We start from the raw sequence: 22,592 nt of genomic DNA on the forward strand, positions 1-22,592 counted from the left end.
GTCACAGATTTAAGGTTGCTAATTAGTGGAATCAAATGGCCCTTGAAAGTCAGAGAGGGAGTCAGAAGAGTCAGAGAGATTTTAGATGGAAGCAAGGTCAGAGGGATAAGATGTGAGAAGATTGTGGCTTTGAGGACAGGGGAAGCGGGCCATGAGACAGAAATGCAGCTGGTCTCTAAAAGTTGGAGAATACAAAGAAACGCGTTTTTCCCTAGAGCCTCCAGAAGGCAAGGCAATGCAACCCTCCCCACACCCTAACTTCAACCCAGTGAGACATGTATCAGACTTCTAACTTATAACATTGTAAGAAAATACATTTTTGTTATTTAAAGTTACTAAGTTTAAAAATGGAAACATTAGGGAACTGATAAAGTAGCATTCCTGAAATCCTTAAATCAGTGGCCAGCCCTGTTATCGCTGGGATTTGGAACATGCATTTAGTCTTTACTATCACTAGTTATATTTATTGCTAGTGAACTCTTGCACATTTGTATGTTCAGTGATGGGGCCCATTCGGTGCATCTTACCAACAGCATATGAATATGCCCCTGACTGTTCAGAGAAAGCTTTCCTTGGGTTTGGCGTGCCATTGGGTAACCTGTGATGATGAAGTTCTCAACTACTGCTGTGGAAACTGCATTGTAACAGTGAGCTTCAGAGTCATTTGGTCTTCAGTTGGTGTGCGCGCAATCATACGCATAGACAAGAAATGAGGCTCCTGAAGCTGCATGGCAGTACTTGATTATAAGGTTATCATCTAGGACCTATATTCTAGATGATCCAGAATATGTATATATAGGGTTTTAAAGATTATCGTAAGAACTAAAATACAACCTGTGAGCTCAGCCACTCACCTCTCCTGTTGTTTCCTTGACTTTAAAATGGGGACACCTCGTGGTGGTATTTGAGGATTAAAAGTGTTTGCAGTGGTATAATGCCTAGTGTTTGACGTGCATTGGCCCAAAGCAGCTGTTGGCAACCAATGAGCTGATTCTGATTCTCTTGCATGACTCCGAGTGGTTTTCTGAAATAGTTCATAGGTGCTTTTGACTCCATGTTACTAATAACTTTATTCTAGTTACTGAGTGACTTCTAAGCTGTCTCTTTGCTCTTCCTTACAGAGTGGCTACTTCCTATAAGAGGAGAAAGCTAGGAAGCCAGACTAAAAGTATCACGTGCCAAAGTGAGGGTGGAGAAGGGAGAGAAATCTGTTTTTATCTTGTTTCTTGGCCTCATCACTGAGAATGCCAGCCTTAAAAGATCCCAGGGAAATTTTGCCCATTTAGAGTATGAGTCCTAGTTTCTGTGCTGTTCTTACAAACACAGATCAGATTTTGTCAGTAAGCAGTCGCATTTGTCATGAGGATTTATTTTTGATGACATATCTACCAGTGTTTTCTTGCCTCAGTTTTTATAATTATTTATAATTGTTTAATTTTGGTTTGACTATCTCATTCTGGTTTAGAATTATTTAATCATTTGCTATTTTGTTTTGTTGCAGGGGTTATAGAACGTTCTCAGGGTTGGTCAGAAAGTAATTGGCGGAGGTAAATTTGATGTTTACATCCTGCCTTGAGCTTAATCCATTCAGCTACATTTCCTCTTTAATTGTGGATCTGAATTTAAAAAAAAAAAAAGAGCACTCTCGTGTATTCTTGCTACATAGCTTCTCATAATGTTAGTGATTTAAACAAAGAGAGAGACCTGATCCTTTTAATAGTTTTGTTTGTTTCACGCAGTCTTGGACCAGCTGCCAAGAATAGTTTCCTTGTTACATAGTGGGCCTCTGGAATTAGCAAGAAAGTTTCAAAACTGAATACCAAGAATGAGGGACATTTATTTCACAGTTTCTTTATTAACTCAAATTGAGGGGGGCACCCCACTAGGAGAAAATTAAGAGGTGTAAGCAGGATTGAAATGAAACTCCAAATTTTCCCATGAACTAAAATTTATTGGATTAATATTTATCCTTGGCTTTCTTTCCCCAGTAGTTCTTAGGGAAACTTTATTTTAACTGATCAAAAGATCAATATTTCCTAATTTGGTAGTGATGCTTTTGCCTGTCTGCTTTTTTTAGTCTTTATCTTATTCACCCTATAGACAGCTTTTTAACATTGTTCTCCTCCACCGCCTTGAAATGTTGTAGTTCCAGGTTTCTATGACATTATGGGTTTTTTTTCTTTTAATTTTGCCTCTTCTTAAGGCTTTTTTTTATGGGTCCCTCTTTATCTGCCTGACCATTAAATATTTCAGTTTCTGATTTATTGTAATTTTCTGAGCATCATTTGTCATCTGTATGCTAAGGATTTCCAAATCCATGTTTCTGCGCCATTATTTCTCCTGAATTCTGAGCACACTTACCAAACTGTTTATTGGATAATTTCATTCTGAAGTCCCAGAGTCATCTGAAACTAAGTTGAACTTTTCTTTCTCTCCCAAACTTACTCCCTTACTCCTCTTTATTTTTCTTGTTGTTGTTTTTGAATGAATGAAGATACCTTTCTCATAATTTTCTGAGCCTAAAATTAGCCATCATTTTTATTTCACCTCACCTCTTAATCTTTAAGTTCTGCCAACTCCTTTGCCCCAACATCCTGTGAATTTGTTCATTTCTTTCTGCTCTTACTGTGAGGTTACCATCTTCTCTCACTTTTTACAGTTCAGCTGTTACCTGTGCTTAGAAAACTTTACCACATCTCCCATCCCGTAGGCTTCCAATTCCAACTTGTCATTTAGACCTCAGCTTTGAAATACAGTTATCTCTAAAAACCTACTTTATTCCTTAAGACTACAGGAGGTTCCATCCTCTCTGCTCCCACAGCACCCAGCACTCAGCTTTTCCAAAGCCCTTGACATAATTATGTTACAACGTCTCATTTTCTTGTTAGTATCTCCCATAAGGCTGAATTCTTTAGGAACAGGAACTATTTTCTTTTGTTGGTTTTCAGCAGAATTTTACTGAGTACTTACTATCTGATGGGTAGTGTTTTAGGCATTGGGGATACAATGCTGAAAGACAGACTAGGTCTTTGCTCTTGTGGAGTTTATGTACTGGCAGTATCTAGCAGTTCAAGATAGGAAACAAATTAATAATATTAGGCTGTGATAAGTACTATGGAGAGAATGAAATGTGGTACTGTCAACTGATGGTCACTGGTGCCAGTTTAAATGCCAACAGGAATCCCGTTTGGGGTGCGGTGAAGGAAGAAACTGTTTAGTACAAACCACTTGACGGTAATGCAGCAGGGCTGTGAAAGCAGCACTGCCGTGGAGCAGCTCAGCAGTGCTACCGCGTGGCTGCTGTGAAAACAGTGTTTCAGCCCCAGCTTGGGAAACAAGTCTTCAGCCTTTGGTGGAAAGTGCTTTGTACCAGCGAGTGGGGAACTGGCTTATATAGACAGCAATTTCTGCCCCTGGACTCCGATTGGTCAGAATAGAGCCACTCTGATTTGTTAGAGCTATGCACCTCCGATTGGATGGGGAAAGCCTCAGTCCTATTGGGTGAAATAGGACTTCAAGAACTCCTTTGTAAGGGCTGGCTCAGATGGCGGATATACAGTGCAGGCAGGCAGTCTAGCAGCACGGAGGCTTCTCAGTGAAGTGTAGCTTGCATGAGAGGTCCCTGTGCAGAAGTGGCTGGTAGGCTCTTCTTTTTTTTTTTTTCCAGCCCAGGTAGCCACCAGGAGCCCTTCTTAGTCTTCAGCATTCACAGTACTGTCACAGAGTATAATTAGGAAGGGAGGGAGTGCTGGTCTAGGTTACGCTGTGGGGAAGGCCTCACTGAGGAGGTAAGGTATGAGCTAACACCTAAAGGGTGGTAAAGACCTAGCCATTTGAACATCTGGGACAGTGTTCACGAAGCAAGGGGAGCAGTAGCCTCAATGGGGTGAAGCAAATTGTAAGTGTTGCAGGAAAAAGATTTCTGTAATTTGGGAGTGGAAGAGAGGGAGTTGAAGAGATCAAAGAGTACACATGGACCAGATGTTGTAGTGTCTTGAAGGCCTTGCTAGGTGGTTTGAATTTGTTCTAAGTGGGAAGCTTTCAGAGAGTTGGGGGAGTGACATGATAGGACTGTGTGAAGAATGGATATGAAGGCAGAAGTGGAATCAGAGAGACCAGTTGGGAAGCTATTACTGCAGATCAGCTGAGAGATTATGGTGGCTTTAACCAAAATCATAGTCCAGGTTTGTGCTACCTAATACAATCGTCATTAGCCACATGTGGCATACATTTAAGTTAATTAAAATTAAAAATTTAGTTTGCTTGTCACAGTAGCCACATTTCAAGTGCTTCATAGCCACATATGGCTAGGGGCTATTGTATTGGACAGAGAAAATATGTAAGATTTCTGTCATTGCAGAAAGGTCTGTTTGACAGCACTGTTCTAGATAAAAATAAATTGATGGATTCAATACATATTTTGGAGGTAGAACTAATGATTTGTTGAGGAAAAGAAAGGAAGGGATCCTTTTCTTTTTTTCTCCCCTGAGCAACTGGGATTTTGGGTTTTGGCTTGAGTAACTGTTGGGTTGGCCAAAAAGTTCCTTTGGTTGTTTCCGTAAGATGGCTCTAGTAGCCCTTACTTGTCTTTAACTTCATTCGAAACAGTTTTGTTAGATTGTATTGTGACAGCTGTCATATCTGTGTGCACTAAACTTGTGCAGTATACGGAGACGGTGCTGTGATTGACTGAACATGTCAAAAGTGGTTTATAAAGTTTCGCGCTGATTTCTCGCTGGATGATGCTGCATGGTTGGATAGACCAGTTGAAGTTGATGGCTATCAACTTGAGACATTAATAGAGAAAAATCAACATTATACCATGGAGGAGATAGAGGACATACGCAAATACCCAAATCAATAAAGTTTATTCGTGAAAATAAAAAATGTGTGTTTTATTTTACAGAAAAAACTAAACAGACTTTTTGGCCAACCCAATAGGTGGTGATGATGATGCCGTTTTCTGAGATAGGAAGAATGGAGGAGAGTCATACTGGGCTATGGGTGAACGTTAAGGGTACTGTTTTAGCCACGTTAGTAGACATCTAAATGGAGATTTCGAGTATGATCTTTATCTTTCTAGCACCTAGTGTAGGAGTTAGGTGTTTAACAATTACTTGTAGCAGGAATGAAGAGATGATGTGTAGTCAAGGTCCTGATGGTTCTAGGAGGACAGGCAAGAACAAAAGAAGGAAAGTGTAAAGAATCTGGTAGTTGGGAACATGCGGTCTGGTTGGCTGATGTGCAGAGTATATGTAAAGAAGTGGAGGAAAATAAAGCCAGAAAGTTAGTGTATTGATCCATTTGTTCAACAAATAGCACCACTTAGGCATTGGGGATATATGATCAAACAAAAACATGAAAACAAAATTTCTGCTATTATGGAGTGCAGTGAGGAGACGGACCATAAACCCTGTGCTAGTAAAACACCATGTATGTTAGTGTAGAGGTGAGGGAATATGCCATGCAGATACCTGAAGAAGGAAAACAGCAGACGGAGGGAACTGCAAATACACAGGCTCTGAGAAGGAAATTCCTACAGGCCAGAGATCAAGGGAGCAGAGTGATCTAGGGGGAATTCGAGGAAGAGATGATTTCAGAGACATAAAAGGGAGCCAGATTGTGTAGTATATTATATTACAAGTCATTACTCTCAGATGGGAAGCCACTGCAAAGTTTTGATCAGAAGTGTGATATAATCTGACCTCCCTTGAAGGACAGAAACTACATAGGAGTTAATTACAGTATTCTGGGTAAAAGAGATGGTGTCTTGGAACAGAGCATTGCGTGGAAGGTGTTGAGAAATAAGTAAATTCTCTATCTAATTTCCAGGAAGAGAGATACCAGCATTCACTGACAGATAAGATGTAGATTGTGAAAGGAGAGAAGTCAAGGATGACTCCAGGGTTATCTTGGGCAAATAAATAAAAAATGGAGTTGCCATTAACTGAAGTGAAGAAGGTTGTAAGAGAAAGAAGTTTGAGCTGAGCTGTTGAGGGGTGGTATGAGTAATTTTTGTTTTGATTTTATGAAATTGAGTTGCTTACTAGACATCCAGGTAGACATGTAAGGCTCTCGAATATGTGAGCCAGACATTAAGGGGAGAGATGTAAGCTGGACATAAATTCAGAAGTCATCATATAGATGGCATTTGAGATACTTAAAGCCCTAAGACTGGATGAGATCACCAAGGATGTGAGTGGAGATACACAAGAAGTTCAAGGATTGATCTTTAGGGCACTGTGATGCTAATTTCTGGGTGATGAGGAGGAACCAGAAAAGGAGAATTAAAATGAACAGTTAATGAGGTTGGAAGAAAACCAGGAATCTGGTATCTTGAAGCCAAGTGAAGCAGGTATTTGAAGAGAGATTGTCAACTATTTTTTATGCTGCTGGATATTTAGTAAGATGAGACCGAGAATTGACCATTAGATTTGTCAAGGTGGAGGTTGCTGATGTCTTTGAAAAGAACCAGTTTGTTAGAATGGTGAGGGCAAAAACTTGTGAGGGCTTTAGGAAAGAATAAGAGATGAAGAAAGACAGATAGCAACAATGGATAATTCAGGAATTTTATTAAAAGGAGAGAAGAGAAATAGAAGTGGTTATTTGAGGGGAATGTGGAGTCTAAACAGGCTTTATTTTCTTTAAGATAGGAGGTGTAAAATGTTTGTATGCCAAAGAGAATGACTGTGTCAAGAAGGAGAAATTGATGCAGGAGAAAGAATAGCTAGTTGTAGAAACCAGGTCCTTTAGTAGATCGGCGGGTGGGGGGGGGGATCCAGCACATATCGGGAGAGTTAACCTTAGCCTGTGACCATAGAGTGAGTGACTGTGCATGGTGGAGGGAAAGATGATTAGAAGCGTGGAGGTCAAGGAACCTGGAGGACAAATTGTCTAAATGGATGTCATTCATACCCCAAATGAGGACCATAGTAACAGTGGGGGAAAAGACCAAGTCAGAATTGGGGAATCCACAAGGAGACTGGTTGATGGCTATATTGAGAAAAGGTATTGGGTGTGTGATCTGATGGCCTGTATTTCAGAGACAGTGGGGTTCTAGAGGGAGAAGATTTTGAATGAGGATTTTCTTTTAGACAGTTACTTATTACCACACTATACAAATTGAACAGCATTTAAAATTTCATTGTGAATTAATAAATCTAGGCTCTGATTAGCAGCGGTTGCTAACATGCCAAAAAAGAGAGACAGACATTGTATGCCTTTGTCTGGAGGTGTCTAACACCATCTAGTCTCTCCAAACTTAAAAAAAAATGCAACTGAAGTTGATCAGGTCAGTAGAGCTAGGAGGGGCTAGAAATTGTGCATTGTGCTGCTGCAAAGGATGGATCAGCAGAATGAGACTGTAAACAGAGCAAGTGGTCTCTTCCACAAAAGAAGGTAGGAAAAACAAGAAAACAGATGGAGGAGCAATCTGTAAATGAAAAGAAACGTGAGATACATATCAACCAAATGCAGTGTATGGATTATATTTGAATCCTAATTCTGTAAAAATAGAACAACAAAATGTATAATAAGCTAACCAAGAAACCTGTTTTAAGTATTCGATACCTTCATAATGTGTTAAATTTATGTATGATAACACTATTGCATAAGCATGTACACATATATTTTTTTAAGTTATTATCCTTTAGAGCTACATACAGACCTATTTACAGAGAAAATCAAAGCCAAATTCAGTGTGAATTAATGATTGAAAATACATCCTTTTATAAAGTTAACCTGGACATATTATACTATAGGATGTTACAGAAAATACAGATTTCTATGTTACACATAAATAATAAAAGCATGATTAATCTAATAGAAATGGGCAAAAGGCACAAGTAAGCATTTCATAAGAAATGCATATGGTGTCTGGAGAATATATAAATATACAGCCTCTTAAATATTTTACCGTTTCCAAAATCTCCTTGGAAAACAGTTGGCATTATCTCCTACAATTGAATATTCATATTAACGATGACCTAGCAATTTCACTCATAGGTATGGAGCAAAGAGGAAACCTTGCCATGTGCAGGAATGCTCACAGCAGTCCTGTTTATAATAGCAAAAGGGTGGAAACAGTCTTAATGCAGTGTGAGCATTGAGTGCTCAGCGTCTGGTACACAGTAAGTGCTCAGTAATGTAGCTGTGGTTGTCATTACTCTAGACTGGCCTTTGGTGTGGACAGTGGCTACTGTAGAGATAGAGATTTCATGAAATAGTTAAATCCCAAAATATCTATTGAAGACTTGTGATATAGGTGGAGGAATCAGCAGCTGAATTTAGTAGCATTTCATCTTTTTTTCTCTTAAGCCTCAGAGATGGACAGAGCAGAAAAGTGCTTGAGAATTCTGGTAATACATCAGATCAGCTTACAGCAAGGAGACATGGGTGCTTCTGCTTTACACTGTCCATTTTTTTTCAGTTAGAGTTTAGTGCTTGTTAGTGTGGCTGTGTTTAGAGTTGGCTTTTATAGGATGGCTTCTGGAGTTCTCAGTAACATTCCCTTTCCATAGCTCATTTGAAATAGTCTCAACATTATTCATCGTAATACTAGTTTATTTTATATGAAGTGGGGTACCTTGTCATTTTTCATCTCAATGACTGCTTCCTATTAGAAATTGCTATTAGAAATATTTATCATGAAAATCTATCATTTGCAGTACTATAGCTTTAGTATTTTACTTTTTCAAGTGTTTCCATATGATGTGTCTTCTCTTAATGTATAGTATGTAGTTATCTCATGAACTTCCTGGCCACTTCCCCCTACTCTTAATAGAGAATAGTATTTGACTGTGTGACCTTAATAAAAGGTGCCCCATCTGGGTGGACTTATTACCAAAAGGTTCCCCTGCTTCTGACACGTCCTGTGTCAAGGTGTACTGCTTGAAGGGTGGCATCTGGACCACTTTGCAGCTCTTACTTGGCGGCCTTTAAGCCATGCAAAAACTACACAACTATACTTAGTGGCCTTAGATAGTAACTTAGTATAAATTAGATGTTGCTCACCATCAACCAGATTATAACTAATCCTTTATAAATGAAGCAAACCTACTTTAAAAAGTAGAACAGTTGTTCATTTATAGGTGTTAAATGCAACCTTCAGTTAAAACATTAATTGTTATATTTAACTTGTTTTCAGATTTTTTGTTTTTGTAAAATTTTGTGCATGGGAGAAGTTGTTATTTTTAGGAAAATTTTTGTTATATAAAGCTGAGGTTCTTTGTTATTTTTTAATGTGCCTAGCTTTGAATGCCAATTAATTAATTAAAATACATGCATCTATTTAATTTTTGTTGTGGAATTTTTTAAATATATATAAAGTAAAGTGTGGAAGCCGGTTGTCAGTGCATTTTTTTAATCCTCTTCCTTCCAATTCTCCCACCCTAAATTATTTTGAAGCAAGTTGCAAATATTATGTTTTTAGCCTGCAAATTTTTTAGTATCTACTCTGGGAAATAAACGCAATTTTTTAACATTTTCATAACTTAAGCACAGTTTATTATAACACCTAAAAATTAATATTACCCAGTCTGTATTCAGACTTTTTCCTTAATCATGTCTTTTTTTAAATTGATTTTAGCAAGAGAGAAGAAGAGGGAGACAGACAGACAGAAACATCGATTTGTTGTTCCACTTACTTATGCATTCATTGGTGGAGTCTTGTATGTGCCCTGACCAGGGATTGAACCTGCAACCTTGCGTGCAGGGACAGTGCTCTAATCAAACGAGCTACCCGGCCAGGAGACGACTTTCTTGATTGTTTGTAAATGGTGTTTAAAGTTGGTTTGTTTCAGTCAGAGTCAAAACAAGTGTATGCAGTATAAATGGTCAGTATGTCTCTTGAATTACTTTAAATCTATAGTTTTCTGTAGTCTTTCTTTTTTTCTTGTGATTTACTTGTTGAATAAAGGGTCAAATATCGGTCCGCTTTCTGGAATTTGTTAATTGTATCCCTGTGGTATCATTTAACCTTTCCAAGAATACTTTTTACTTATGTTTAAGTATCTATTATACCTAATCTCCATGTGCTGTAAACAAGTTTCATTTAAGTGGAAAATTAATGCTTACCTTAGTTGTTGAAGATTGAAGGATTTTAAAGGTATTTGTAAACATAAAAGGAAGAAGCTGGAGAAAAGTCTATATAGGCCTCAGAAAGTAGTTGAATTATGTTAAGCTCTATGTTTATAGCTCTCTGATTATTTTGATAACATAAATTTGTTGTCATTTTAATATATTGTAAAACACTGGAATTTGAAGTTGTAGCAAGAATAGATATATAAGTTGATTTTGGTTACAGTAACATTTTTTAACTTAATTTTTTATTTACAAACAAGATACCAGGTGATCAGCACTCCAACAGATTTTTTTATGGTAATGGAGTATGTGTCTGGAGGTGAATTATTTGACTACATCTGTAAACATGGACGGGTGAGTAACACCTAAAATCCCAAAGCTAAAGAAGAGAGGAGTGGTGGGAGACAGCAAACCACAAAGATATTTTTAAAGTTGGGGTTGCTTCTGTAATAATGCCCAACTGAACATACAGGCTATTAGACATATTTTCTTTCTTAAAAAGCCCAACTTTTGAAATACTGATTTAGGAAGTAAGTCCCACTTAATTGCTAACATGACGGCTGTGCTTTTCAAAGTGAGAACTCTGCCCCGTAACATCATACCGAAGCTCCAGTTATTTTCTTCCTTAGCCCTTTCATGTAAGTTCTGCTTCAGACTGTTTTTCCTGCTGACTCCCCAAGACTTGTGCATGATTAGTAATATTAATTGAAAATTAAGTATTACTGCCTAGCAGCAAAGAAAAACCTGTTGATTAACATGTTGAGCTTTAAATGCAAGTTTTTGGTTTGATATGCTGAAAATTCCAGCACAATCGAATGAGCTTACTCAGTTATATTTAGGCTGATTCTGAAACTGAAACTCTTGCTCCGTAGATGTCCCAAATATTTTTAGTGCAGCTTGTTTTACATCGATAGGTCGAAGAGATGGAAGCCAGGCGGCTCTTTCAGCAGATCTTGTCTGGTGTGGATTACTGTCACAGGCATATGGTGGTTCACCGGGACCTGAAACCAGAGAACGTGCTGTTGGATGCTCACATGAATGCCAAGATAGCTGATTTTGGTATGTAACTCCAGCGCTGTTCAGAAATTTACCAGCTGCCTTTCAAAAGTGTGTCGGTAACAATGCTTTAGAACTAAGACTTTTCAGTTTCACCACTGTGAATCCTGTACCATGAAGAGGATTGGTTGCATAGTCTTCTCAGTAGCTGGTTCTGTTCATTTAAACATGCTTTAAAAAAAAAAAAAACCTTCATAGACACAGACAACAGTGTGGTGATTACTCAGAGGGAAAGGGGGTGGGGGAGGTAGAAGAGGTAAAGGGGGCATACTCATGATGGAAGGAGACTTGACTCTGGGTGGTGAGCATACAATGTAACATACAGATGATGTATTATAGGACTGTACACCTGAAACCTGTATGATTTTACTAACCAATGTCATCTCAATAAATTCAATAGAAAGGAAGGAAGAGAGGGAGGGAGGAAATAAAAAATGCAGCAGATACTTCTAGAGAAGTTACAGGGCTAGGTAGGCGTCAAAATAAACCCATTCAATCTGCATTTCTTCTGAAGGAAATGAAACTTAACTGTTTTTATGTGGGGGTCACAAACTCCTTAAAAAAATGTGGGCACGTCTTTGATGAGTGCACTTAAACAGAGCTACATGAAAATTTGCATGCAGTTCTGGAGCTTTAGAGTCTTTCTGTGAATCAATGGGGGTGGTGTCAGTGGGTCCCAGGGTAACATCTACCATTTGATAAAAGAGTCGGAGTTTTTGTCAGGGGTAAAATAGAGGCAAAAATGTAATTTTTATGCACCATACACTTTCCGGGGTAAACATACCTGGACAGGCTACCATGATAGGGTGTTTTGGGAAAAGGATTAGGAAGTAAGAGATCATAGAAAGCGTGGAAGCATGCCAGACTTCAGCATTGCCTATTTAAAAGTTTTGTCAATACTTTAATCCTTAAGCCAGGAAACTAGTTTTCCTATTTCTCTTCCTTCTCTAAATCACAGAACTCATTTAGTACTATAGTTTGACTAGGTTTTTGGTTCAATAGATTATTTTTTTCTATGTTAAATTAAAGCTTTCCAAGTTACAAACTTTTGGAACGTAACTTATAAATTGGAGCCAGTTTTATTGCTACTTAGGCTTTTGAAAGAATAGCATAAAAAGTAATAGTCTTTATTTTATTCTTTCAACTGTAAAAGTGGGTAAATAATATTTCAATGAGTTTATGTTTGGAAAAGTTTGTATAGTTGAGGATAGCCTCATTTGCAAAGCACATCAGCATTTTTATTTAGAAGAGGAATTCAGTCTCAATTGCACGTGTGATGTTTTAGTTTTTTTGTCATAGTGTGTCTGAAATGGTCGTTTTCTAGTGTAACAGATACTTTCCACTGCTTTTTTCATTCATTAAAAAATATGATGTATGGAGCATTAAAGACCTGGCATTTTTTTTCTCATGCACTTAGCAATATCTACTTTTGGAAGTACCTAGCACCAGGTAAACATTACTCTTATTTTCAGGATTATCTAATATGATGTCAGATGGTGAATTTCTGCGAACTAGTTGTGGATCTCCAAATTATGCAGCACCTGAAGTAATCTCAGGCAGGTAATAATATATCAGTGAAGAGTAAGCTTTTTGTAATCTTTTGTTCATTATGATAATACTTAATTATATATTATCTTTACAAGATAAGATTTTTAACAAGTGGAAACAAATCATACCTTTATTTTTTCATTGTTGAAGAGAGAATAGTTGTATTAAACATTTTGAACATTTAATTTTGTTATGAATATATTTAAGGAAGTTTTCTATTAAAATGACTGCAGTAAATGTTGATTTTTTAATTTTAAAACAGTGTAGATAAAGTAATCATTCGCTAAATTTAAGCTAGTGTTATTATTTACTTATGAGACATGATCCTTTCGTGACACTTTACACATTCCTTTATAAAGTGTACAGAGTATTTATATTTTGTTTGTGGAAGAGTGAGGCTTTGGGAGGGCAGTATGTCATTTTCATGATTTCAGCTGCACAGGTGGAGGTTTTGTAATTACTCATGTAATTTCCCCATTGGTACATTCTTAAAGTGTTTATATAGTTGCAGTCGTAAACCTGTCTTCTATAGAGACCAATGTCTGATTTTAAAAGCTAACAGAATTCTGCCCCGGCTGGTGTGGCTCAGTGGATTGAGTGCCAGCTTGCAAACCAAAGAGTCACTGGTTCGATTCCCAGTCAGGGCACATGCCTGGGTTGCAGGCCAGGCCCATAGTAGGGAATGCGCAAGAGATGACCACACATTGATGTTTCTCTCCCTTTCTCCCTCCCTTCCCCTCTCTCTCAAAATAAATAAGTAAAATCTTAAAAAATTAACAGAATTCTATGAGAGAAAAGATAGGAAAGATATTATCACAAGTAGCAGGTATAGGAGTTTGGACAATACAACCATGTAAATGATGGACAGCAATTTTGATTGAAATGGATTTTATTCTTTTAATTGAAATTATAGAGATTTACTTTGTTACCTCAGACCCAGGTTTGAGTTCGGTAATGTGCTGTTGGGAATTTTAATATTGCGTATAGAAAAAAGGTATAACCTTCTAGGCATAGGTTTTCAGGAGCAAAGCTAATCTTAGTCCCTGAGCTATCAAGTGATTGGAAAGAAAGTAACAAGTACTCAGGATAATGTGATACAGGATAAATACTGTCAAAGACATTGCCATAGGACTCACTAGGTACTTTAGTGCTTTGAATGTTTTTTAAAATAAGTGTACAGGGATGAAGTTCTCTTACGTATGCATATCCTTTCTTGTAATAGTTTAGTAAAAAAAGACTTAGCCTATATATGCTATATAGTATTAGTTTTTTTTCAAGTTTATGGTCACCTAATTTGATGTTTCTATAAAAAGTAAACCATAGTGAGTTACATGTATTTGAGAGAGAAATGAACATTGATGTGGGAGAGAAACATCACTTCTTGCACCCCATAAGCTCCCCAACATGGGAACTGGGAATCAAATCCCCATTCTTTTGGTGTATGGGACGACACTCCACACTGGCCAGGGCAAAAGTTTTATATTTTTTAATCAGTCAGTTAATAAGTTCAGTGAAATGAGTTTATTCCAAAAAAATAAAAATACTATTTTCTCTTGGAAAACTTGAATAACAGTTGTTTAGACCAATTAATTATTCTCCCTGGGGAACAGCCATTGCGTGTTGGAAAGTGACTATGGACTTCATTAAAGACCTTGGAAGTGCTTTGGCCTGTGTGGTTCATTTGGTTGGAGTATCATCCCATAAATCTGAAAGGTCATTGGTTCGATTCCTGGTCAGGGAACGTGCCTGTGTTGGGGGTTCAGTCCCTGGTAGGGGTGCATATGAGAGGCAGCTGATCAATGTTTCTCTCTCACATCAACATTTCTCTCTCTCTCCCTCCCTCCATCCCTTCCCCCCCATCTCCCTCCCCCCGCTTCTCCCTCCCTTCCCTTGCTTTCTCTCTAAAATCAATAAGCGTGTCCTCAGGTGAAGATTTAAAAGGAAAATAAAAGACCTTGAAAGCAAATACACCCGGTCCGTACTGTGTGTGTGTAGAAGCAGGGTGCATGCAGGTGAGAAAGGAACCCTTGTGTTTCAGGGTCGTGTGTCCTCTGTCGTCTTAGATTGTATGCAGGTCCCGAAGTTGATATCTGGAGCTGCGGTGTTATTTTGTACGCTCTTCTTTGTGGCACCCTCCCGTTCGATGATGAGCACGTACCCACGCTATTTAAGAAGATCCGAGGGGGGGTTTTTTATATCCCCGAGTATCTCAATCGTCCTGTCGCCACTCTCCTGATGCACATGCTGCAGGTCGACCCCCTGAAGCGAGCAACTATCAAAGACATAAGGTGAGTCCTTCTTTGCTACTATTATGTGCGTGTTCTAGCACTAATAATAGTATCAGTAATTGAATGCCTTCCTTATTCTGGGCCCTATAACACCTTACACAAGTTTTACTTCCCTTAATACGCAAACATGATCATGTCGGTCATCTTTAAATATCTCAGATTGTTTCCCAAGCTTTGTAGTTTAGGTAGCAACACGTAGAAGGTCCTTCAGAGTAAGGCTCTACTCTCGTCTTCTAAGTCTCATCTCCTGCACTCTCCGCTACACCCCTTTGCCAGAGCTTCAGCCACACTGAGTTTCTCCTTGTTTCTCAAACATATTCCATGCCTTCCTGTCTTTGTAGATACGATTCCTTTCCATTCTGATGCCTTTTCTGCCTTTTTTTGACTTAACAGATTTCTATTCATCCTTTATGCAGGGGAGTCCAGCCTGCAGCCTGCAGGCCACAGGCTGCTCAGGATGACTACGAATGCGGCCCAGCACAAAGTCGTAAATTTACTTCACACATTATGAGATTTTTTTGTGTGTGATTACATGTCGCACTGTATTTAATGTGTGGCCCAAGATAATTATTCTTCTTCCAGTGTGGCCCAGAAATGCCAAAAGGTTGGACACCCCTGCCTGCTCACAAATCACCTCCCTTGTGAAATCACTTCGGATTTCCCTAAGCAATATTAGTTGCTTCCACTTCCGTGATTTCCACATTTTGTTTGTGCTTTTTATTCTTTCAATTTCACTTGGTGTGCAGCTATTTTCCAGTGTGTCTTTCTTGCCCTTACATTGTAACTAAATAAGGGTAGAGAGAGTCTTCCTCATCTTTGTGTATGTACTGCCGGAAGGCCTAGGATACAGTATGTGCTCAGAAAGTATTTGAGTAAATTCCAGATAGAAACACCGGGTGAGATTTATATATTGTACACGTGGTAGATGAAATAAAGAATAAAAGTTGTGCTCAGATTTTGAATCCAAAAACAGCTGCTGGTGGGTTTGCTGTGAAGGCTCTCCTGCTGCATGAGGGAGTTCGGAAGGTGCAGTAGCCGGTGTCACTGCGAATACGACTTGGACGTAGTACACGGGCCAGGGTGACCCGTTGCCTCTGCTTTTCCTTCTCACGTCACGTTTCGTGGCGGTTTCATCGTTCTTCCTGACATTTTGTCAGGGATTTCCTCACAGACACATTCTTCTGACATCTTTCCAGAATCCTCTTTCTCTTCATAAGCCAGGGTGACTGTTTAAAGACCTGGGACGCTTGGAATATCTAAATGTTGGCTGAAGGTAGTTGTTTCAGTGACTGAAAGCGAGGACTGATCCCTTTTATATTCCTGTGCTGTTTTCTCCCCCCGGCCTTTCTTCAGTGTTCCACGCCTCATGCATAAACATGGAAAACTGTAAATTGGCACCAGATTTAGTTATGGAAATGAATTTAGTGGGGGGAAAAACCTTTTGTGTTCACAATTCTTTAGAATATATAGTTCATTTAATTGGCTTTTCTTTAGAAAGGAAATTAGATATGCTGATATATATACTTGCATCTGTTTGTATCAGCACATTTAGAAGAGGAAAGTATTGATTCTGTTACTTTAAAACAGATGTTTGTATATGTACGTGCTTTAGAATAAAAATGTAAGTAAAAGTGTACTAGGATGTAGGTGGTATGAAAGTGGTATTCATTTCTTTACTTAATATAATAACTTGATTAGTAGTTTACATCATTTTTTATTTATCTGAATTCAGTTTTTAATATTTGGGAATTTGTGATTCAATAAATACAGTTCATAGGGAAAGAGCTACTAATTATTGAATAATTATGACATATGAGATATTTTGCTGGATGCTTGATATGTTTTGTTGTATTGACTCTTAGTAGGTAGCTCTTGTTAACTTACGTACAGACCATGAAACTGGTACCTGATTTAGACATGCTAATATTTTTTACCTTGTTGTTTCCTCTGGAGAAATCCTGTCAGTCATTTTTATTACTTAACACTTATTAGATGCTTATTATTATCTTGAAATAGCAAATGACTGCATTAATGAATTCGCTTTCGTCCTCATGCTTCATGTGTCGTCATTTCTTTATTCTGCACTGTCGAGCACTGACTCTCCATTGGGTCCTGGAGTACAGTTAGATAAGACACGGTCCCTGTTGCAAGGAGTCCCGAGTTCAGGGGGAAGAGTAAGAAAGAGCGGCACCTACGAACGAGTGCGAGTGTCGCTGGAGGAAGAGCTAGAAGCTGCGGAAGTTTCCTCAGTGTCGTCGGAGCCTGGCACCCTGCCGTTTCTCACGGGGGGGACCAGTGCACTCGCGGCGTCATTGCTGCCAACGTCATTCTTATCTTTTCCATTTCATTTCCCCTTCACAGCAGAAAACCATTTACAGACGCAAATTATGTCCTGTCGCCCCTTTCTCTTTAAAATCTCTCAGTATTTTCATTAATCATATGTCCAAATCCCCAACCTTTTTTTATAGCCTACAGCTATCCGAACTTCCTGATATCTTTTGCCACTCCAAGCCATAACTCATTATTTTCTCACGATAGTGGTTTGGGTTCAGCTCCTTGAACTTGGCAACCTCTTGTCTCAGAGTCTTTGTATATAGTGTTACTTTTGCAGGGAGGACCTGTTCCTCAGTTCTTTGCTTAGGTGACTTCTCACCATTCTGATATCAGCTTAAATATTATTCAGAGTGGCTTCCCTAATCAGTTGCCTCCTATTCTGAATTGTATTTTCTCATTTTTACCTTGTTTTTCACTCAGAATCTTTATCATGTGATTTTTGTGTTTGTATATTTATATGAGCATTTGTTTAATCTTTATCTGGCTGGAATATAATCTCTATGAGGTGAAGGAGGGTGTCTTTTTGCTATATAGAATGTCCTTAGTAAATATGCTTAAATGAATTAATCAGTCAATAGAAGGTAGCCAGTCAAAATACATATTGATGTGAATTTAAGCTTAGGGAGTGCCCCACTCCCCCATGTAGGAATGCTTACACGACCTTGAAAGAATAGTACATGTTAGGTGAAGGGGGTGGGATATCCTAGGGTGGCCATAGTAGCATCACGCACAAAGGCCCAGAGTGTGAGAAAATAAGACTTGGGAGGCCGTCAAACTTTTTAGTTTAGTACCCCTTTACCCTCTTAAAACTGAGATCTCCGAAGAGTTGCTGGTTTTTTCTTTTTAATACAGTATATCTATCAATATTTACCATATTAGAAATTAAAAGTGAAAAATTTAAAAATTACATAATTTACTTAAAAGTAATAACCTATACATGTTAACCTAAATAACATCTTTTATGAAAAATAACCTTAATTCCAAAAACAAAAAAAAACAATGACGACAGTGGCGTTATTTACACTTTAAAACCCTCTTCATGTTTGCCTCAATCAAAGACAGCAGCCAGGCCCCTGCGTCTGCTGCTTCATTCAGGCGGCGGCGGCACGGTGTGTTAGTTGAAGTCTATGAACTTAACCTGACCTCGCTCACATAAGGGGTTGGGAAAGAGAACATTTTAATAACTTCCAGGTAATTGTAGGTATTTTTCTTTAATATAAAACCAAAACTTAACATGTTAGCTGCATCATCAAATCAGAAAACATGTTAATTAACTATTGTACTTTACTGTATTAAAACCTACAGGTCTGTTTTGCATTTTGAGTGCATTTGTGCCCATGTGTAATTCTGTAACATCATGCATTGGTCATTTGGAAAATACTGGGTATTGAATTATAGGGATTTGCCAAATGGTGACACATTTTATTGTACAGCATCAAAAATCATATTCACTATTATCACTACAGAGTTATTGGAAAAGTCTTTAAATACTGGGCAGTTTTTCAGCTTATGGAGACAGACACAAATTACATAAAATTCTAAAATTTTGCTTGAAAATTTGGATTTTATCATTGGCATCAAATACTTCCAGTTGTCTCCTTCACAGTGACAGTTTCATTTTGTTTATTTTTGAGAAAATGTCAGTCAGGTACTCAAGTCTGAATAATCATAGCTCTTCACCGATAAGGGTTAATTAACCAGGGTCGAATAACTAGTAAGTGACTACAGAGCAGGTCTTTCTGATTGTGTGATGTTGTATTGCCCATGTCTAAATTATTTGGGACTTGCCAAAGCATGTTCTTACAACAGTGTGTTGTGATATTTTTCCTAGAGAGCATGAATGGTTTAAACAAGATTTGCCCAGCTACTTATTTCCTGAAGACCCCTCCTATGATGCTAATGTCATTGATGATGAGGCTGTGAAAGAAGTGTGTGAAAAATTCGAGTGTACGGAATCAGAAGTAATGAACAGTTTATACAGTGGTGACCCTCAAGACCAGCTTGCAGTGGCTTATCATCTTATCATTGACAATCGAAGAATAATGAACCAGGCCAGTGAGTTCTACCTCGCCTCCAGTCCCCCCACCGGTTCTTTTATGGATGATAGTGCCCTGCCTGTTCCCCCTGGCCTGAAACCTCATCCAGAACGAATGCCGCCTCTCATAGCAGACAGCCCCAAAGCAAGGTGTCCGTTGGATGCACTGAATACAACTAAGCCCAAATCTTTAGCTGTCAAGAAAGCCAAATGGCATCTTGGAATCCGAAGTCAAAGCAAACCATATGACATTATGGCTGAAGTTTACCGAGCTATGAAGCAGCTGGATTTTGAATGGAAGGTATGAAATTGTATATTAAGATCATTTGTAGAAGCCATTTTTTGGTACTATAAGCCGCTCTGAGCTGCTGAGTACTGAGGTCTAAAGTCGTTTTTGATTTAGATGTAAATTTAGTGGTCTTGGTGATCCTGGCTCTAAATGCCATTCTTTGCAATAATATGCCATTGCATTCAAAACAAAACACACAAACTTGTGCAAGGAAGAAGAATGGTGCTCTTGGGGACCTGCATATTTTTTAATTACAAAATAGCATTTTTGCCAAAGAAACAAAAAGTAATCAACTCAACATCACCTGAGAAAAGAGTCTACCTGTTTCAGCATTCATTGTAGCAATAACAAGTCAAGCATCTTTAAAGATAGTATGTTCTTACTTTTCCCTTTCTCATTTTAAGTGGTGTTTTTCTTTTTGCCAGTAGTAGTCGCAGCCAGTGGTCAATACACATTACACCATCAGTATATATTTATTCAGTCAGTAAATACTTTTCTCTAACTTGAGAAAGCCTCTCTTGTTTGGCTGGTGATTTTAATCCTTAAGTATGGCATATATTTCTTACTCTCAGCCCACATTCCACTTTTTTAAAAAATAAGTGCTCAAATTCATTTCAGTTGTATTTATTTGTGGGGGGGGGCACTTTTTTCATATCAGTGTCCCTTGAACTCTTGTTCCTTTCTTGAGGACTGTGAATACATTTTTAAAGGTAGAAGAAAAACGTTCAAACATACCATGTAAATATTCACTTGACGTGTTTGAATAAATCAGTTATTTTCATTTCATTTTTTGTACATGAAATGCATAAATAAAATATTTCCTTAAACCCATATATTTTACTGACTTTTGGAGGGAGGCGGGGGACAGAGAGAGTCACTGATTGATTTGATGTTTCACTTATTTATGGGTTCATTGGTTGATTCTTATATGTGTCCTGATCAGAGATAAAACTTGCAACTTTGGTGTATCGGCATGATGCTCTGCCAACCGAGCTGCCTAGCCAGGGCTGGCTTAAACCCATTTAAAGCCCACATTTCTCTTTTCTGGGTTAGCAGTTATTATTTAGTCAAAAAGATGTTAATATCTTTAAGATCCTTACTGAAAAGTTTTTCTAGCTAATTTGATAGATGGTTTTGCAAACCCAGAATCTTCCTTATCTGAGCTGTAGTTTTCTGATCTTCAAAAGGCAGATAATATCTTTCTCATAGTATTTCTTGTGATACTTAGATTTTGTGCCAGTACCTATTACGGTGCCTGGTGCAGACCTATAACATGTTAGTTACCCTTTATTTCTTCTACTCTGTATTTATTGGCATAATTATTCAAGTTGAGTCTGTGCAACCAAAATTACTATGTTTTGAAGTGAGGCATATCTAGAATGAAGGCTAGACTCTCTATAATCTGAGTTCCCTTTCATTTTAACTGCTGTACACAAACAGTATTGGTAGGAGGGATTAAAAAGACTAAATTACACCCTCGCCAGTGTTGCTCCGTTTGCAGCATCATCTCATAGCCGAAAGGTTGCAGGTTCAATTCCTGGTCAGGGCACTTGCCTAGGTTGTGAGTTTGATCCCTGGTCCGGGTGTGTGCAAGAGGCAACCAGTAGATGCTTCTCTCTCGCATTGATGTTTCTGTCTCTCCCTTTCTCTCTCTCGAAAAGTAATGAAAAAATGCCCTCAGGTGAGGATAAAAAAAAATCTAAATTACCATGTAATAGGAAAAAAGAATCATTGAGGAATGTCTTCCCTGCTCCACCTCTGTCAATAATTTGCTTTGATAGTCTTTGAAATAATAATAGGGAGATATTTTACAGTTTGTTATTTTTAACAATTTTCCTTAACAAAGATTTCTCATTTTAGGTAGTGAATGCATACCATCTTCGTGTAAGGAGAAAAAATCCAGTGACTGGCAATTATGTGAAAATGAGCTTACAGCTTTACCTGGTCGACAACAGAAGCTATCTCTTGGACTTTAAAAGCATTGATGGTAAGGAAGCTATGTAGGCATGAACTCTGAGAAGGTAAAACTTGGCAGTAGTTGACAAGATGTTAAAATCATCTCGAAAGCATGGTGGGTAGGTCTTTTATACTGGTTTTTAAGTAATCTAGATTCAGTCAAAACTGTAAGTGAAATGAAAGGGATCAAAGACACATCTCTAATCCAGCATCTCTCCAAAAGAAGTGCTTCCTTGCCCTTCTAATAAAAATGTCATTTGAATTGTTGGATGTGGAGCAAACACCAGAAGCAATTTTTACGTAAAATTAGCTGATATTGTCAGGTTCTTTGTCACATTTCCTCTTTCCTATTTTATTGCTGTTAGCAATATGGTATCTAACCTTCCCCTTCATCAGCTTCTCTCATCCCACTTGGGATTTAGGTTAGAGTTTGGTACCCATGGCTGTCCAGGAGCCAAAGGGGTCAGGGAAGGAGGTCCTGTCCAGATATTTAGTGTGTGCCGACACTCAAACCTGGGTGAACCAAATGTGCTCACTTTGTTCATAGGCCAAAGTAGGATAAAAATAGAAGGTCAGGTGCTGAATGGAATAAGAGATGAATTGAGTTCAGACACAGGGACATTGATTTGAACAGAGCTTTTAAATTATTTTAAATTCTTTTTTTTAATCCTCACCCAAGGATATGTTTACTGAATTTTAGAGGGAGAGGAAGGGAGGGAGGGAGGAAGTGAGGGAAGGTTGGGGGCAGGAGAGAGAGAGAGAAAGAAACATGGACATCCACGTGAGACAGAGACATCAATCGGTTGCCTCCCATATGCACCCTGACTGGGGATCAAACCTGCAACCTAGGTATGTGCCCTGCCTGGGAATTGAACCTACAGCTTTGTGGTGTACAGGACGGTGCCCCAACCAACTGAACCACCTGGCCAAGGGCTAAATTTTATTCTTGAACTAACATTATCTATAGCAGTGTTTATATGGTGCCAGACCACCTTCATGAAAATCA

General features: G+C 38.4%; 1 protein-coding gene across 1 annotated transcript in view; it reads left to right on the forward strand.

Annotated features, from left to right (window-relative positions):
- PRKAA2 (protein kinase AMP-activated catalytic subunit alpha 2) overlaps positions 1 to 22,592 on the forward strand; it is a 61,941-nt gene that overhangs the window by 28,877 nt on the left and 10,472 nt on the right. Inside the window, exons 3-8 of the mRNA XM_053920610.1 lie at positions 10,341 to 10,434; positions 10,995 to 11,139; positions 12,609 to 12,696; positions 14,748 to 14,972; positions 19,138 to 19,642; positions 21,491 to 21,617. Coding sequence (XP_053776585.1) covers positions 10,341 to 10,434; positions 10,995 to 11,139; positions 12,609 to 12,696; positions 14,748 to 14,972; positions 19,138 to 19,642; positions 21,491 to 21,617 — 1,184 coding nt within the window. The remainder of the gene's footprint in view (positions 1 to 10,340; positions 10,435 to 10,994; positions 11,140 to 12,608; positions 12,697 to 14,747; positions 14,973 to 19,137; positions 19,643 to 21,490; positions 21,618 to 22,592) is intronic.

The sequence above is a fragment of the Desmodus rotundus genome, chromosome 3, assembly GCF_022682495.2.
Source record: "Desmodus rotundus isolate HL8 chromosome 3, HLdesRot8A.1, whole genome shotgun sequence".
NCBI classification, from domain to species: Eukaryota; Metazoa; Chordata; class Mammalia; order Chiroptera; family Phyllostomidae; genus Desmodus; species Desmodus rotundus.